The sequence below is a fragment of the Oxyura jamaicensis genome, chromosome 3 (assembly GCF_011077185.1).
Source record: "Oxyura jamaicensis isolate SHBP4307 breed ruddy duck chromosome 3, BPBGC_Ojam_1.0, whole genome shotgun sequence".
In the NCBI taxonomy this organism is placed as follows: domain Eukaryota; kingdom Metazoa; phylum Chordata; class Aves; order Anseriformes; family Anatidae; genus Oxyura; species Oxyura jamaicensis.
In genome coordinates, this window is record NC_048895.1 from 88097536 (window position 1) to 88114498 (window position 16963).

The 16963-nt window shown below is 38.4% G+C and overlaps 1 protein-coding gene across 2 annotated transcripts in view; it reads left to right on the top strand.

Moving 5' to 3' along the window:
• COL9A1 (collagen type IX alpha 1 chain) overlaps nt 1-16963 on the top strand; it is a 68146-nt gene that overhangs the window by 42146 nt on the left and 9037 nt on the right. For both annotated transcript variants that reach the window (XM_035322899.1, XM_035322900.1), the window contains 8 exons: nt 902-946; nt 1727-1780; nt 1884-1937; nt 9413-9466; nt 10219-10290; nt 13839-13874; nt 13997-14041; nt 15704-15736. In XM_035322899.1, the coding sequence (XP_035178790.1) occupies nt 902-946; nt 1727-1780; nt 1884-1937; nt 9413-9466; nt 10219-10290; nt 13839-13874; nt 13997-14041; nt 15704-15736 (393 nt within the window). The remainder of the gene's footprint in view (nt 1-901; nt 947-1726; nt 1781-1883; nt 1938-9412; nt 9467-10218; nt 10291-13838; nt 13875-13996; nt 14042-15703; nt 15737-16963) is intronic.

Genomic DNA, 16963 nt, shown 5'->3' on the forward strand with positions numbered 1-16963 from the left:
CTCTCTTTCTCTCTTTCTCTCTTTCTCTCTTTCTCTCTTTCTCTCTTCTGAAAAGCTGTTTCCCATTGTACAACCCTGTAGTAGTGTGGTTATAGGGAATCAGTAGGGGGTTTTCAGCCATTTTTGAAGGTACTCCTTTTATGCTAACTCATCATGTTTGAAAGCTGTGCCAGTTGTCAAAAGCTAAATAGAAACTTTTTTGAAACTATGATATGGGAGTAATTGCTGCATTAAAACAGAACTGGAAATAGATTTGTAATATGAAGTAAGATCTTAGGCTTGGAAAAAAATCTGGTAAAAGCATATTTGTTATGAGCTGTTACATACAAGTGAGGAGGGGATGAAATGTATACAAAATTTATCTGTTAAACTCTCTGCCTCCGGTATCAGGACACTGAGACTGAGGATCTATTTCTAGTCTAAGCCAGAAAAAGCCATGACTCACAGAATCACAGAACTGCAGGGGTTGGAAGGGACCTCAAAAAATCATCGGGTCCAACCCCCCTGCCAAAGCAGGTTCCTCAGAGCAGGCTGCCCAGGTAAACGTCCAGACGGGTCTTGAATATCTCCAGAGGAGACTCCACAACCTCCCTGGGCAGCCTGTTCCAGTGCTCCGTCACCCTCACTGTGAAGAAGTTCTTTCACATGTTGGTGCGGAACTTCCTGTGCTCCATTTTGTGGCCATTGACTCCTCCTATTCCACACTATTTTTGCCAATTATAAAGTAGAAATAATACTCTCTGTTACTTTATAAGAAGAATTCACACTTGGCCAATGGGCTAAAAGTACTTCAATACAAAGTAGAAGGACTAGAAGTACTTTATTGTGTGAAAGAGATAATTTAATGCTGTTTCCAATCCTCTTAACAGCAAATAAACACTGAACATGCTATTTTCTTTAGGGTTTACCAGGCTCTCCAGGTGTGAAAGGCATTCCTGGTCCAAAGGTAAAACATCTTGAGTATTTGCTTTCTTATAAAACTGTATTTGTGCTTATCAAGTTCTAAAGTATTCGGTGAAATTATATGAATTTTCCGTTGTGATAACTGACAAGACTGGCTGAAAGAACCAAATATATTCTTTCATCGACTCCAGTTGTGTGCTTTTTAGTGGTTCTTCTACCGTACGACCTGTTTGTGGTGATTCTAGGTGCTAAACAGTACCTAAAAAGAACATTTCCTTTTGAATCTGTGGAAGTCCTTGCTACAGAATGCATGTGACACGGGTACCTCAGAATAGGTTGACATGAGAAATCTCTATTAAGAATATTCACAGTTGCAATAAGTTGATACAATCATGGAGATTGTTGTCTCTGTGTATCAACAAATTGCAGCACCGATTCCAATTTTGCTTTAAAAAATCATATGATTGAGACTGTGGAATGTGTCATGCCAAAAAATCTAATTTTCTTTTTCAATGACTTTGGACTGACCAAGCCTAAGACGTGATTTTCAACTGAAATTACATGGGATGATATTACCCATTAGTGAGTTGAGAGCAGCAATCAAGTATATTTGGTCTTTGCCAGTACAAAATAACTGAAATCTGACTTTTGAAAAATTATACAGAAGGAACTAAGTAAAAGTTGAACTAAAACAAAAATAAAGGTGAAAGTTAAAAATGAATAAAGACTGTTTTTTAGACCTTACTGATTTTCTTATTTCTCGTTTTATAATGGAACAATAAACCATTGGTCTGGCTGATATTTTTCATCATTTGTCCAACAGGGTAATAGAGGTCCCCCGGGGGTACCAGGTTTGATGGGAAATTCTGGTAAACCGGTAAGATCATTAATCTTACTCAAAACTTAGAAAAATGAAAAGTTTTGCATTGTGTGAAGAATCACTTTTCGAATTTGTTGCATCTTTCCTGTTCCCAAAACAGGGAGAACAGGGGCCAGAGGGAGAAGCAGGTCCAACAGGACCCCGGGGACCGCCAGTAAGTATTGAATACATTTCTAACTGACTATTTACTACTGCAGTGTCTCAGGTTACTGTTGCTGCAGCTAATTCTCAGGTACAAATATTATTCAGTGCAAATGCTAATTCTTAAGGTAAATACTAAGTCTTTAATTCTACCTGTACCAGGTGGCTGTGCATCATCATGCAGAGAAATCCAGAAACACAAGTCCCATGACTATTTTTGGCTTTGGTGATGGAATAAATTCTAAACCTTTGTTCAAATTCTTCTGATCTTTGTTTTTAAATAGGCTGAGTAAAAGCCCAAACAGAGAATGAGGGTGGTTTGTGACAAAAAGCTGGAAGTAAACTCCTGTTCTTGAACTGCAACTGTCAAATTTCGCCACTGAGGTGGAAAAGCTTGAATGCATTAGATGTCAGTACTCACTCACTCTTTCCTTGGATTGTTACAGCCTCTGAAAGAGTCAAGTGCTGAGAACTGTATGTTAGAAGGTTTTGGTTTTGAACTTTGGACCAAGTATTCAGAGTGTGTGTGTTTTTTTTTGTTGTTTGTTTTGTTTTGTTTTTTTGGCTAGCGTCTATTTCTAGTGCAAGTAATGTGGAGGCAGGGTAGGGAGGAAAGGTAGCTGCCTGCCCTGCCTAGCAAATAAAATGACTAGAGACTTTTCTTTGGCTCCTTTGGTCAAGTGGCCCAACATGGTTTGTCTCCATAGTGCTATCATTTCTTAACACCCACCTCTCATGTCCAAAAGCGGGCTGCATGCTCTCAAGCTGCATGTTGGAAATGGTCCCTTGTGTTCCCAGAACTGTCCCTGGGCATTGTCAAGGACAGTGCCAGGTGACCTGAGCCGACCTGTGCTGACCATTTATCGTGGATGACGGTGCGATGCTGCTGGGGCCTCTGCCTTGGCCCTTTCTGGTTTGCATCGTGAATGCAGCTTTACTGATGTGAAGTACAGCATTTATCTCAATTTAGGAACGCTGATGGTTTACTGGTGCGGGATAAAGTTACACAAGGTTGATCTAACTTCCCTTTGCTCTTAATCCTTCTGTGGGGGATAAAAGGATCAATGATTCGAAGAAAACTTTCATATACCAAAATTCAATCTGACTGCATTGACAAAGCTCACGAGGCTCACGGATCTATAAACAATTGCTTTTGCAAGCTTCTCTCTTGCCACTGGTACCGTAGGGATACTTTCCTGGAATCTGCTGAGCTTCTGTTATCATACTTAAGTGATTTACCCATGCATTTGTAGGGATATCCTCATACAGGGCTTAGGGAATTATTGATAGGGATATATCTGTAAGGGTATTTCATAGCTCAGGGATGTGTTCTCTAAATTAACTCTTCTATGTCTTTAAACATGCAGCAGCCATCAGTCAAGTAACAGTCTTACTTTTCTGCTCTTTTCTTCTGTGATCTGCATGACTGTGTGCTAGATGCATTAATCCATGAGATCATGTGTGTTGTAGATTGCATGAGTGCTGTGCCCGCAGCTGCTTGTAAGTGATACAAAAAGGGGGTTATAGGAGCATACGTTCACCAGGGTAGAATACAGCACCTTCAGCTTCCCATATCCCCAACCTGGAAAAATTTATTTTTGTTGCTTGTGTTTAAAAGTTGGAGGTTTTTTAGCTCTGTTCTCCTTCCGTTGATATTTTGTAGACTTGTAACAGGAGTAAGAATTGTAACTGAATCAGACCAAAGTAATTGTCCGCTCCGATAACGCAAGGTAATCTGCTAAACTATGCTTTTAATCCTCTCAACATGAGCATGAACTTACAAAATCAGCAGTCCATTCAAACAGGAGCTGACACACAAGGTTAATTATTAGTAACCCTGTAGTCAGACGGAAACACTTACTGCAGATTAAATACAGTGATTTTTCTGTTTATCACTCTAGAGACCATTACATTTGTACCTGTCATTACAAAATGCACTTATTTAGGAAAAATTAAACATAGAACAAAAGCATGGAAAGGAAAACTTGTAGCCAATACAAAATGGAGAATGAAAATGCATTATTGATAGTAAAGGTATGTGTAAAGCCCTAAGCAATAATCTACTTCTCATCTCTAGTTCCCTTAAAGTTATAAAGAGCCCTGAGTATTAAATCTATTTAGCCTCCTTCAGCTCAAGACTACAAGCAGTGTATGGCTGGAATGACTAGCTGTTTTTCTTTGGAAACAGGCAAAACATGACTTCTATGCAGAAAATTGGAACGATGAGAATTTTCTGCTCAGTAAGAACACAAGATTGGATTTTTGAACCTCAGTGAGCTCTGGTCCATGTTGTGTTTGTATTTATTCCCAGTGCAGAATAAAGTGTATTTTCTCTTCCTTCTGCACTAAGTGTATGTAGTAGGTGTATTTGAGCCTCTGCTTTTAGGACTCTGGCCTTACATTTCCAAGGAAAAAAAGAGCTGCACATTTTCAAACTTAGAAAACTAGAAATTTTAAAAGTAAGCTGAGAAAAGCTTTTGCAGTTGCTCTAAAGAGATTTTCTTGTGAATATTTTTGTATTTCAGATTTTGAAGTTTTCTCACATTTTTAATATTTGCCAGTTTCTCATCAGTTTCATTGCCAAACACTTTCAAAGCCTGAGGATTTTATGGTTTCTGTTCAGGTGTTTTTCTTGTCTTTTTCCTTCCTATTTAAAACTTTCCTTTTTAGCATTCACCTCAGTCCCTTTCTTTCTCCTTTACCCTTTGTACAATTTCACTCTTGCTAATAGAAGACTGGCAGAAGTCAAGAGGGGCTGGGCTTCTTCCTCAAAGTTGGAAAGTTCTTGACATTTTGCAGGATATGGAGAAGAACTTCAGTCCCTTTCTGTATTGCTACTCGGTAGCAACTACATTAGAGATCCTCATCATGTTTTGTGTTTTCATGTGTGTGGTGTGGTTTTTTTGAGGGATTACACAGTGGAGAGCTATTAAACTATCATCAGTGCCTCTGTTTGTGGGAGAAATCAATACTTCTGTACTGTTAGCAAAATGCTGTAGCGTCCTCTGGCACAAACCATGCTATTTCAGTGTCATTTTCATTATTAAACAACCATTGGAATGTAATTGAAGTGTATTGTTAATAAACAGCAGGTCAAAATTTTGGCCTTTTGCAAGTCTGTAAGTATCTACAGTTTCCCAGGGAAGATATTAAATCACTGAAAACAAGATAGCTAGACAATAAAAAATAGGCAAACTCATGTTGGGAGATTCTTATCACACTTTCAAAAATAATGTTTTAGTCTGTCATTGCTTTTCCTTAGAAAACCTAATTGGCACATGAAAGGAAACCTTTTAATTTTGTTTCTTTAGTTTAATATTCCTCTGTTCAGCAAAACAGAAAAGCAACTGGAGCGACATGTCTTTCATTTCTAAATCAAACATATTCCCTACTCCACTCTAATTGTTCTGTCAGTTAACTTTATGTTTCCTTCACATTACTGTAGCCAATCCAAGTAATTACCAAACTCATTTGTGATTTAAATTGCTCTCAGTCAGTTATCCTGGTAGGTGGCCCAAAGGAAGCAAATCTCAAACATCAGTGTGTCATTCCTAATCAGTGGAACTTAGCCATGCTCCCTGAGCTGCTTAGCTATTTTTTTTTCTTTTCATATTTTTTGAGATTTAGTAAGATTTAATTCCTAATGTTTTATCTGCAGAAAATACTGGCATCCCCTTTTCTTCCCCCTTCCCATTTTTTGTTTCTCTTGTTTCTCTTCAACTATTTAACCTCTAAATTGCTAGTGTTAGGAAAAGATGCATCCCATCCTATGGTTTAGAAATGAAAAGAGAGCTTGGACCATTTAAATATATTTAACTCAATGTTAGGTTGAGCACATTGTGAATGTATATGCAGACCAGCAGATATATGTTGTTAAAGTATTTAGGATGTGGTGTATGTTTTCCTAACATTAGCAATAGAGATTGCATATCTAGTTGCATAAAATTAGTACCTTAGCTAACTTTGAGTGACCCTGTATTCAGGTTCAGGCTGGCTGGGCTGACTTATTCTCTGGAGCTGCTTTTGTCTCTGCTCATTTTGAAGAGGGAGCTTAGAAAATAGCTTGCATTTGATTCTGAAATGTCAGATAACCTAAATGTTGTTGAGAATACTACTTTCATCTTCTTAGTTTTTTTCAACTAAATCATTTTTTGAGTATGAAAAGACATTTTCCTTTGTCTTACCTACCCTGAAATGTATCATCTTACCTTAACAATTAGAACTAAAATCCATTTTTCCTATGACATTCTTTTCAGATGACTCAACCCAAAAGAACAGGTCATTTTCCAAGTTGGTTTTGGCATAGTGATATTGGTACAGTGACAGGATGAAACGTCCTTACCTCAATTTATACGATATGTAAGTCTTATTGGACACGTTTTGTATGAATAATTCAGAACTGTTCCAAAAACGGTGGGTCATAATTTACTTTTAGGGTATAGCCAGAGGACTTACTAGTTTATAGCAGAGTCAAAAGAACAATGCGGGCTTCCATCCTGCCAGATAAGCTTTGTATCTGGCAAACCTAAGCCTCTAGGTGGATGTGACTGTGCTTCCTGACCTTCCGTGGCTCTGCAATGTGGTTCATACAGGGCAGTGCTTCCTCCTCTTGGTCATGCTGCATGGGCTGCCCAAACCTCAGTGGGATCTCCAAGCCTTCTCCAAGCCAGTACTTCTCGTACTGTCCACCCCTGTCTTTACAAACTGTGTGTTCAGATTCCTGCCTGCTACCTTACTTTTTAATCTTCCACATCCAACAGCAGCTTCCATTGAATTTTGGGCGTGTTATACCTCTGCTGTCAGCAGGTATCCCAAGGCTGTCTTTTCCTAAACGCCATATTCTTTTATAGGCAGTAACCTGGGTAAAAAACACCCTTATCATTAAGTTAGTGTAGTGATGGGAGATTCACTGGAAATTCTCACATTCGTGAGATTGAAATTAGCTGGGGATGTCCTCATTCTTATTGCCGTTCCACTAACAGAGGCATCCTTAACAGGATCAGTTGCTCACCAGGAAATGAATAAACTAGCGAAAGGAACTGTTGTGCCTGAGTGTGTGCTCTGTGCCTCTGGGAACCCTACAAAAAAATCAAATCCTTCCGAATTTCAGTGGGGATGAAAATCATCCCAAGCAACTAAAGGAAGGTCTACCAGTACTCATAAAGTGTGTTGTAATGTATGTGACATTCAAAGGCTGAGTATAGATCTAACAGAACTGTGAGAGAAATATTGAATCTGCTTTAAAGGTACCAAGTGGTCAGGCAATAGTGCTTAAGCAAAGGCAATGGGGAGAAAGTAGATTCTTCTATGACATGACTCTTGACATACTTTAAATATTTACATGAGAACACTTCAAGATACCTTTTTTTTTCTTCATCCTCTAGGAAGGGAACCTAAGGTAAATAGCTGAACATGAATGTCAACATTGAGCCCTTTCAGTTAAGTGTAGTAACTTGGAGGAAGCTTTGCAGTCCTAAATTATGCCCTGGCCCAGTAGGATTCCTGATTGTTCTTTGGGTTACAGTCTCACTCTGAAACACGACACGTGCAGATCTTGTAGTGATGGCCCTTAATTTGAAGTGATCTGGCCTTACAGCCGTAATGCCCATGTTTATGGGAAACACCATGCTTTTGTGTTGTGGTCTTGTTCTTTTTTTTTCCTCTTTAGAAAAGCATCAGTGTTTGAAAAATAGCCTACAAGGATTTTTTTTTTTATATTATTATTATTATTTTTTTATTATTTAAATAAAAAGAAAGACTTTATTGAATTCTTTATGACCAGCAGAAACATTGATGTGCTTAAGACATTAATTATGAATTTAACTCTACGGAAGGAACATTGCTTTTGTATTATAGGTGCATAGCATTCAGATGTGAATGGTATGACATATACAAGGAGACAAATTTTTAATACTGATAGTAAATTTAGTCCTCCTCTTTCCTGCATCAGAAATGTAATAGTATTCTGGGTCAGAGATGTAGTACTGAATTATGTGATTAAAATACAGATTTTCAAAAAGGCTAGTGCATCTTCCGGGTAGTAAAATAAAGGTGATCTGGGGGCTTTGTAAAATTAATTTTAGGTCTAGAACTTTTACAAAGACTTTTAAAAGGATAGTACCTTAACACAATATGATTTTTGGGAGGGAATGAATGGAAAAGTCTTTCTGTGTTTGCTTCTCTGATCTCTCCAGGATACCTAACGATCTCTGGAACTGTAGGGCTCAGTCTTTCCAAGCTTATATGAGAAGTCATCACTGCATTTATGACCTGGTGTAAAAGGCATTTAAGTCTGCTCTTTCCTTTTACTGTTCAGTATGTCACAATATTTTCCTTATTACAAAGAAGATACTTATATTTGAACTTATCAATTGTGTACCGTACTGGAATGCTTAGATCTGCTTTTATCCAATTTTTTCTAAGCTGTGTATAGCAGGATTATCTACTTACATCCTAATAACTTTGATTCTTGATGTTTTATTATCTGAAATCTTGCATCACGCTTTTATAGCAAGTACTACACGTGTTTAGACAACTGAAGTAAGAAAAGTGTCTTGCACGACAGGCTTGTGTTGGGTCAATGTTTGATTTTATCTGTGCAGGTGAGAGTACAAAACTGTTCTTAATTGTTTGGTTGTTAAGAGACAAAACCTTTCTGAGATAGGTACTTTATTTCAAAAATTGCTTTAATCTTTGAAATTTTGACTCAGTTTACCCAGAATGCATTTTCAAGTGGCTGCATCAAGAGTTATAACACTAATGTGATTGTGATGATCTGAATGCATTAACATACCTGAAGTGAAGCTAAAAGACAAAATCCAGTTAAGAGCATATTTATACTTAGCACGGTTACGAATGGGGATTTTGAAACATTTCTCTTCCCTACAAAAGTCTTGACATATATAAACGTATTTTTACCTAAATGAATTTGTTAAGCATGACTTCCGTGTGCATTTTTCAAATTTGTCCATTGCAATGTGGGATCATGGGCTTTTAAATATTTTAAGATGACACTTGAAGGCAAACAAGAAAAAAAATATGCTCATTGCACTTTTTTTGGTCACAAGCTTGTAAGTTATGCTTAATTGGGTCAAGTGGGAGTCTGGTTAATGAAACGAAGCATAAGCCTAAAGCTAAGGGTTAGCCCATTGAGATTGTCATAGTGAAATAACTGTATTCCTAACAGGTAACTTTCAGGTGCAGACCATGAAGGAGACTTTATTGTGAATAATCACTCATCAGAATTAAATGGTTGAGTCGTTTAATGCTAACTAAATATTGTGTGTAATTGTGACCTAAAAATATTTGAATTTCTCAGCGTTCCGGTATCTGTAACTCATGTGATATTTTTACAGTAATAAACAGAAGTCTTGATTAAAGCCAACTGCTAAGTAATGTAATTCACTAAACATTAAGGAAATACCGTACTTTATTCCCAGTTCACAAGAAAAGTTTCAGGAAGTAACAATGACCTTCTATTTCTATAAGGGCAGCAGAGGGGAGACAGGTCCTGTGGGCCCTCCAGGTTTACCAGGGAAACTGGTAAGCAGTTTATATCCGTATTCGGTGCTTATGTGTACTTTCAAGGAGCTATGGTATCATCTGGAACTACACTTAGCCATTCATCTATGTAGGGCACTGAAAATAATGTTGAAATGAGTGATTGTTGAATTTCTTTTTCAGTCCTCTGCGACCGTGCTAATATTAGTAAATGCTGTTTTGAAGTTTCTGTGTGACTTTTTCTTCTGCCTAAAAGAAACACCTCTGTGATGTGCAAAGCTGGGTTGCACAGCCCTGTGTGGGCTGTGCGCTCATGGGGAACAGGAACAGTGAAAGACTGGCTTTCTGCTAACAGCTACGTGAAACTAATGAATGGAGCAGATTATGAATGCCACCTTTTACTAATGCTCCAGCAATATTTACACAGCAACAGTCAGAAGCATAGCTGGGGAGGTTTTGGCTGAAAGAGCCTGCTGTTACAGAGGAATGCACAAATCACAGGCTGCAAGATCTGAGGAAGTATTTTAAGGGAACCAGACTGTAGTCAGGGGACTGAAAGGTGGAAAACCCTGTAAGCCATTTCTCTTGTGCTTGTCAGCAATAAAGTTATAGTAAGACACTGTTTAAAGGGATGCATTTTGGATCAGCTCTATTTTGATCTGATAATCACCTTTCATCAAGTTGGGACTGCTCTAGAAATGAGATTCTTATCCATCTGCTTGTCAGGGTATGACCCTCAGCCATTCATTCTAAAACAGACTGGGTAAGTTTACATCTTTAACTTATTTTCACAGGGCCCCCAGGGTGATATTGGACTTCCTGGACTGCCAGGTCCTCCAGGCCTACCTGGTGGTAAGGGTGACAGGGTAAGAAATGCACTCATACATACAGTCTGCGCTTTGACATCAAGAGTAAATACAACAATATGAGCATTGTTTGCAGTTTTTACATGAACTGGTTTCTTGTTATTTCTTGTTTTGTACGTAGATCTGTTGGCTGCTGTTTGGAGCCCATTAACTAGTTGTAGCTCATAAAATATACAGGGAAAGTCACAACATTACTTAAGGGTTTTAAATAAGATTACTGTTGCTAATACATTTTTTTTTTTCTGAGTTTGAATCATTTAGGTACTTAAATCACATTGTAAATCATCGACTCAACCAGAAACAGTAAATCAGGCTCTTTGGTCACTACAGAACTATGTGGAACATCAGCCCAGTTCTGCAGTAGATACAGTGTCTTTAACAAACATCTTAGGATCTGCTATGGACATGCACTGGTTTATGTAGCTATTGAGATACCTATGTGTACATGCACAATTGCAGGATATAAGCAACCCATCTAGGATTTTGTTAGGAGGGAAGAATTGGGTCCTAGAGACCTCATGTATCTGCAGAAGATATCCTGCTTTGCTGAACAGATGTCAGTGAAGACTTCATGTACATATATAAAAAAAGTTCCTTATCTTCTTTTGCTCACAGGAGGCTAGAGAGGGTGGAATTCACTCACCAAACTTGAGATATCTTTGTTACAGGAACTGTCAGTTCTGCATTGTGTTTCATCCTTCCTATTTCAAGCATCTCCTTCAGTATGAAATGAATTGCACTTTTGAAGTGTCTGTTGCTTTCCTCTGACAATCAAGGGGGTGTACGACTGTTAGACGTGGGTATCGCTGCTCTAGGTGTCTGTTCTTTGAACAGAGGAGTCCTGCCCCTGGCACCGTATACACAGTATGGTGCCTAGCTAGGGCTCACAGTTGCATTTGGCAGTATTTAAAAGCTGCTCAGGTACTCAAAAACACGTTTCTAAGACAGCCTTTGTTGTCCTTGAAGCATTTCTTCATGTGGATTTTTTTTTAATGCTGAGATCAGAGACATATGTTTCCAGTCAAATATAAGCATTGACATAAAGCAGTCTCTTATTAGATTGGTAACGATTCATAACTTACTCTTCCAGAGGGAGATTGAAGGCACCTAAGGAAGCAAATATGATAGGAACATGGCTAGTATCTGTTGCAGTGCTGACAATCACCCTCCAAATATGCCTATTTCTCTCAATTTATCATATAAGGGGGCTTGACCTGCAAGATAAGGACAGAAGGTAGATGGTGTGAACAGCCCCATTCAGATTCTGGCCAGTCAGGAGGTTTCTGTTTGTCTAAAGGGCAGATGCTAGTAGGTTTTTTGTATCCTAGGGTCAGTTTCATGCCCAATGCAAATAAAGTCCAAAAAAACTCTCCCAGCAATGATTTCATCCTACGATTGCTTTTTAGGTTCCCTGCTTTGACACAGATATCAACTGAATCCACTCATATCCTGGGTTCATTTTTTAATTCAGTCCCACGGAGACTGGAGTGATTTTTCTGGGTCAGGCTTAACATGGCTGCAGCTCTGCTAATGTGTACTGCAAGTCAGAGACCTGAAGAGCAGTCACATCGTGCCACTCTGTCCCTTCTCTACACTGTTCTTCTTGCAACTGTATCTGGTTCTGCCTATTATGCTAAATGAAACAGCTTCTGGCCAGCACCCAGACCTTGGCACTGGAGCATGATCTGATACAGTTCTTGGGTATGGTTTCGGAGGGATTTTTACAAATAGATAAACAGTAAGGGTTGTTTTTTTTTTTGTTGTTTGTTTTTTTAAAAAAATCTTTTAACATCTTACCCTGTTGTCTCCATTGACATTTTGGGAGACAATGGAGAAAGGATTTGGATTGTTCCTGTTGCGATTTTTATGCTTGCTGTTACAAATATTACAGCTCAAGTTTCACAAAAGCAAAAGCTTGTCCCATTTCAACATTATCAGCAGTTTTGTTGCTCAGAAGAGGAGAAAAACAACACAAAACTCACTGGGTTAGGTTGGAAATCAATGTCTTCTTGTTTGAGTAATTGGAAAACCTGAAGGCATGATTTTGACAATACTTTAGACAAAATAGTTGGTGTTATTTGACAAAGTTTGAATGTTAAATAGGTCTGTCATTTCCACTGCTTAGCTTAGTGGATAATTTAGCATTGACTCTTCATCCTCATCATAATGAGAACAAATCTGAATTCATGAAATTGCAGATGTTATACCAGTTTCTGCCTGTATCTTACAGGAATTACACTGAAATTGGAGAGAAAATACTGCATCTCTGTTTTAGAAAAAAAGCGTTTTTATGTACACTTATAGTAATTTGGAATGGGTATGTTTGAATGCGCACAGACTGCAACGAACATTTAAGGATGATGTGATTGTTTTTCTATCAGAACACAAACACTAGAATTTTCTTAACTGGCGCACTGTTCTACAAGTGCAATACTTCTACCATAGAAACAAATGACATATGCTTGAAATGAATCAGGTCACACATTTATTCTTCTTATGTTCCTGCCTGTCCAAACAGGTCCATTTTAACACTGTTACAGGATACTGATACTGTTCTAAGATAAAAGATAATAAAAAATAAATAAAGGGGGGGGGGGGGGCGCTAAGGGAGGGAGCAGAATAACAGTTTTAAGATACAGGTAAATTCAGCTTTCACTGTGATAAAAATTCTAGAGACAGAGCTGCTAAAACCCCTGAGAATTAAACAGCAAGCAAGACAAGGTTGTGACTGAAATTGTGGATGTCTGGCTGTGCTTATCCCACAGTACCAAGGCTGGTATGGCTCACAGCTATACAGAATACTTAATATGGCTAGAAAAAGTGATACACTTATTAGATTTTTGCTTATAATTTCTAAGCGATTTGCAGAACAGAGTTGTAGCAACTTCAAGAGCATCTGCCATGTAGAGGAGAGATCTGCTCCTGCTTGACAGTCAGCAGGTGACACGTGCTGGTGTGTTACATATTTCACATTATTACTTCCCTTCAGCCTGTCACCTTAATTATCCAGGGAGATTAAAGTGCTTTCGCTGTCATTCTTAAAAATTTACAGCTTTAAAGGTCTACTGCATTAATGCTAGACAGTTGGGAAGACTGAAGATGATTTAGTATACTTTTCTGAGGTAGGAAAAAAGGTTAAGGGGGTTCAATTCATACTAGCAAAGTGGCACTAGGAGTTTATTTCCAAGGAATCATCAGTGTTTTCCCTTGTGCTGTAATCCTCAAGTCCTGTTACCTTTCCCAGTAGATATTACTAGTCAGCAAAGAGGACAGGCCTATTTTTTCCCTTTAAATTAATATGATTTATGAATGCACTAGAAAGCTCCTAATTGTGTTACTCATGATATAGCATATGACACAAAATCGACTGTTCTGTATGCATTCAAGAAAAGGAATTAAGGAATGGTAAAGGGAGACAAACGTTGCTCTGAACAGACCATGACTCGTTTAAAATTGCAGCTTAGCTCTACTGTACAGGGTAGAAGAAAACTATTTACATTTCTGCAGTTTCAAATTCTAAAAGATTTTTTGTATCTTTAACCTTTCAGGGTTCAGTGGGTGAACCGGGACCTAAAGGTGAACAAGTAAGTGATGTTATAGATCATGGTAATTTAAATTTGCACTACTAAATGCTACACTACATCACATTGACCACGATGTTTTTTTTTTTTTTTTTTTTTTTTTGTGTGTGTGTTTTTTAATATAGGGTGCACCTGGACCAGAAGGAGATGCAGGAGAAAAGGGTGACTTAGTAAGACGTTATTCTTTCTTCACCTGACCTAATATTTTGTTGTTGTTAATTAAAACTTCAAAGTGTAGCTGTAGTACTTTGTGTGGTTTGGTCACTGAAATCCAGTTTCAGTTGGGTAGTAACTGGATGTACTGCAGAGCACAGCAGTTTTTTAGCCTGGTCATACATTCCAGCTGTTTGGGAAGCACTTTGAAATATACATGTTCTTTTGTGTGTGTAACATAGTACAGGCTGCCTTGAGGGGTGTGTGTGTGTATCCAAACCAAGAGCTTGTATATAAAAATATATATGCATGTACATACACCTATATATGCATATATATATAAATTCATTGTGTTTGAGGAAGTGAGGATGAGGAGATCATTTAATTCAGGTGAAGCAGGAGCACAGATAAATAACCTTACTAACTCAGGCTCGATTGAAATGTGTTGTATAGCATCTTTGGGAATAAGATGCAGCAACTCTTGGTTAGAAGGAGCATGGTCTTGGAGGAGGCTGTGACACTGAGATGTTGCTGGAGAGCACAGAAGTGTGGCATGTTTTGTGAATTTAATGGATAATGCCTGTGGCACGTGCCCTTGGGTAAAGAAGATTTGTTTTTGTACAGAAAGAGAAAAGCATCAGTGCAGCGGGGATCCTACAGTGAGGGCCCTATCCAGCAAAGCCAGAACTTGCTCTTTCAAAAGGAAATAAACTGCTCCCTACTTAAAAACAGTATGCTGCCAGGTGGTATGCTGTTAAGAAGCACTTTTTTTCCCTACACTCTACAATTCTGGAAAGGTTTTATAGCTAAGTAACAGCCCTGGTGAGCTAGATGTCCACTGATGCAGCTTAATACCAGTACACAGGATTCCAAGGAAACAACACCAGTTCTTTAAATGTGCTGCCAGTCTGTTTTTAAACTGGTAACTGTTGTTACTTCTATTTCATTTATGAAATATTCATTAATAGACGGTGGCCTTTCTGGCCTTTAGAAACCACTTATTTCATCAATGCCAGAAATGGGAGAATATAATTTTCTGAAATCTCTCCAAGGGTAATATGATAAAAAACAAAGAAGATGAGTCAGTGGTTCACAGGCAATTACAAGACTTTGAACCCAATCTGTTTTTTTGGTGTGTTTGTTTTTAGTTTTTCTGTTTGTTTGTTTTTCCCCACAATTTAGAAGAAAAACTAAAAACTTCTGAATAGTGAGACAGTTATTCTCAGTCAAGCCTTAGGGGGATCTTGGGGTTGCTGGAAGCCAGAGGCTAGGTTTCTGGGAAAAGGAATTTCTAGGGGTTTGGTTTTCTTATAGCATTGTGGGTAGACAACTACCTGGTTTCTCTTAATGTTTTATTAGGGCTAACAGAACGTTGTAAAATAGCTGTGTATCTGACAAATAAACAGTACAAAGCCAGCTGTAAGAAAAATGCTTTCTTGTTTGTGACTTACAGAAAGAAATCTTACAGAAAAATCTGAAAATCAAGTTGTTTTTTTTTTTTTTTTTTTAAATGAGTTGTAATTCAGTTGAAGTGCAATTTTCACATACCAGCAAGTGCCTTGGATGCTAAATGTGTGAACTTTTTCTTACACAGAAAAAATAGGTCAAGTTTACTGCATTTGTAAGGACTATAACAACGGATACTCTCTTCTAATGTTGTGTGTCTTGTTTTTGTTTAGGGTGATATGGGATTACCGGGTGCAAAGGGATCTGTAAGTATAACAAACTGCACTGTTACAGAAATACAGAGCCCTTGCAGATGATTGTCTGATTAAGGAATAAGAATACGAATAGAGAGATGAGTTCTTACATGGTGAAATCAAATGAGCTCCAACAGCATTTCTTCCTTCTAAATTCTGAATACAGTTCATATTAAAATGAATTAGCTCTGGAAAGGAATTCACATCCTGAATTCTAAACCCCGTTAAAGAGAACCAGCACTGACCTGCAGTTTTCTGGCCACTTTTTATTATTATTATTTAAGGAAATGAATGCACTCTTTATGCAGTAGAGGTGCAGAAGGAGGCCCGCTGCAATGGCTGCGTGCAGTGTGTCATCTTCAGACTGAAAAGGTGGCGGTAGGACTATGTTGCCTGTGAAAGTACTTCTGGCCCAGATATATATATATTTTTTTTAATAAAGAAATGGTAGCTTTGATGTGTAAGATGAGTAGAAGCTGGTATGTCTCATAAGAAGAAGAATTTGAAAGCAGAATGCATTCTTTCATTTCAGCAGCACTGAGGAGTGGGATTATCGCAGGAGCTGACACTTTGGGCCAAGCTAGTAACATATCAACAATTCTGCCTCCAGGGAGCTGAGGTTGAACGTAACAAAATGAACTGTGCTTGTGTTCTCAGGGGCCACTGTGCCTTTGGGACTAAGCAAATGCAAACTAGGCATTTATTGCTAATTGAGATACTACGGGAAGGACATGAGGAAGAGAAGCAGTAGAAGAGAAATCTGTAGTTCTCTGTACTGACTTTTTAAAATCTCTTCAGAGAGAGACCCTGGAGTACTTGTCATCCTAGTGAGTGGGGGGATGAATAAACCATCAGGGAACCTGATTACTTGCCAGGCTGGGCAAGAAAGAAATGATGGCTTCCTCATTGCATAGCTCACAGAGGGGATTTTGCTCTCATTATATCCTGTGAGTGTGTTCTCTGGGTCTTATGTCAGGGCCAGCAATTAGCTGTCGGGAATGCAGTGGAGATGGAATTCAAATGGCTCCATCTTGTGGATTTAGCTGATATTTAACTGGCAATCACCGTGGAGGAATTGACCATGTTTTTGAGGACCTGCTTCAGTGGGGTATTTTTTGCTGAGAGATTTCGGAAGCTGTAAATATATAGGGATCTTTCTTCCTTTCTTCCTTTCTTCCTTTCTTCCTTTCTTCCTTTCTTCCTTTCTTCCTTTCTTCCTTTCTTCCTTTCTTCCTTTCT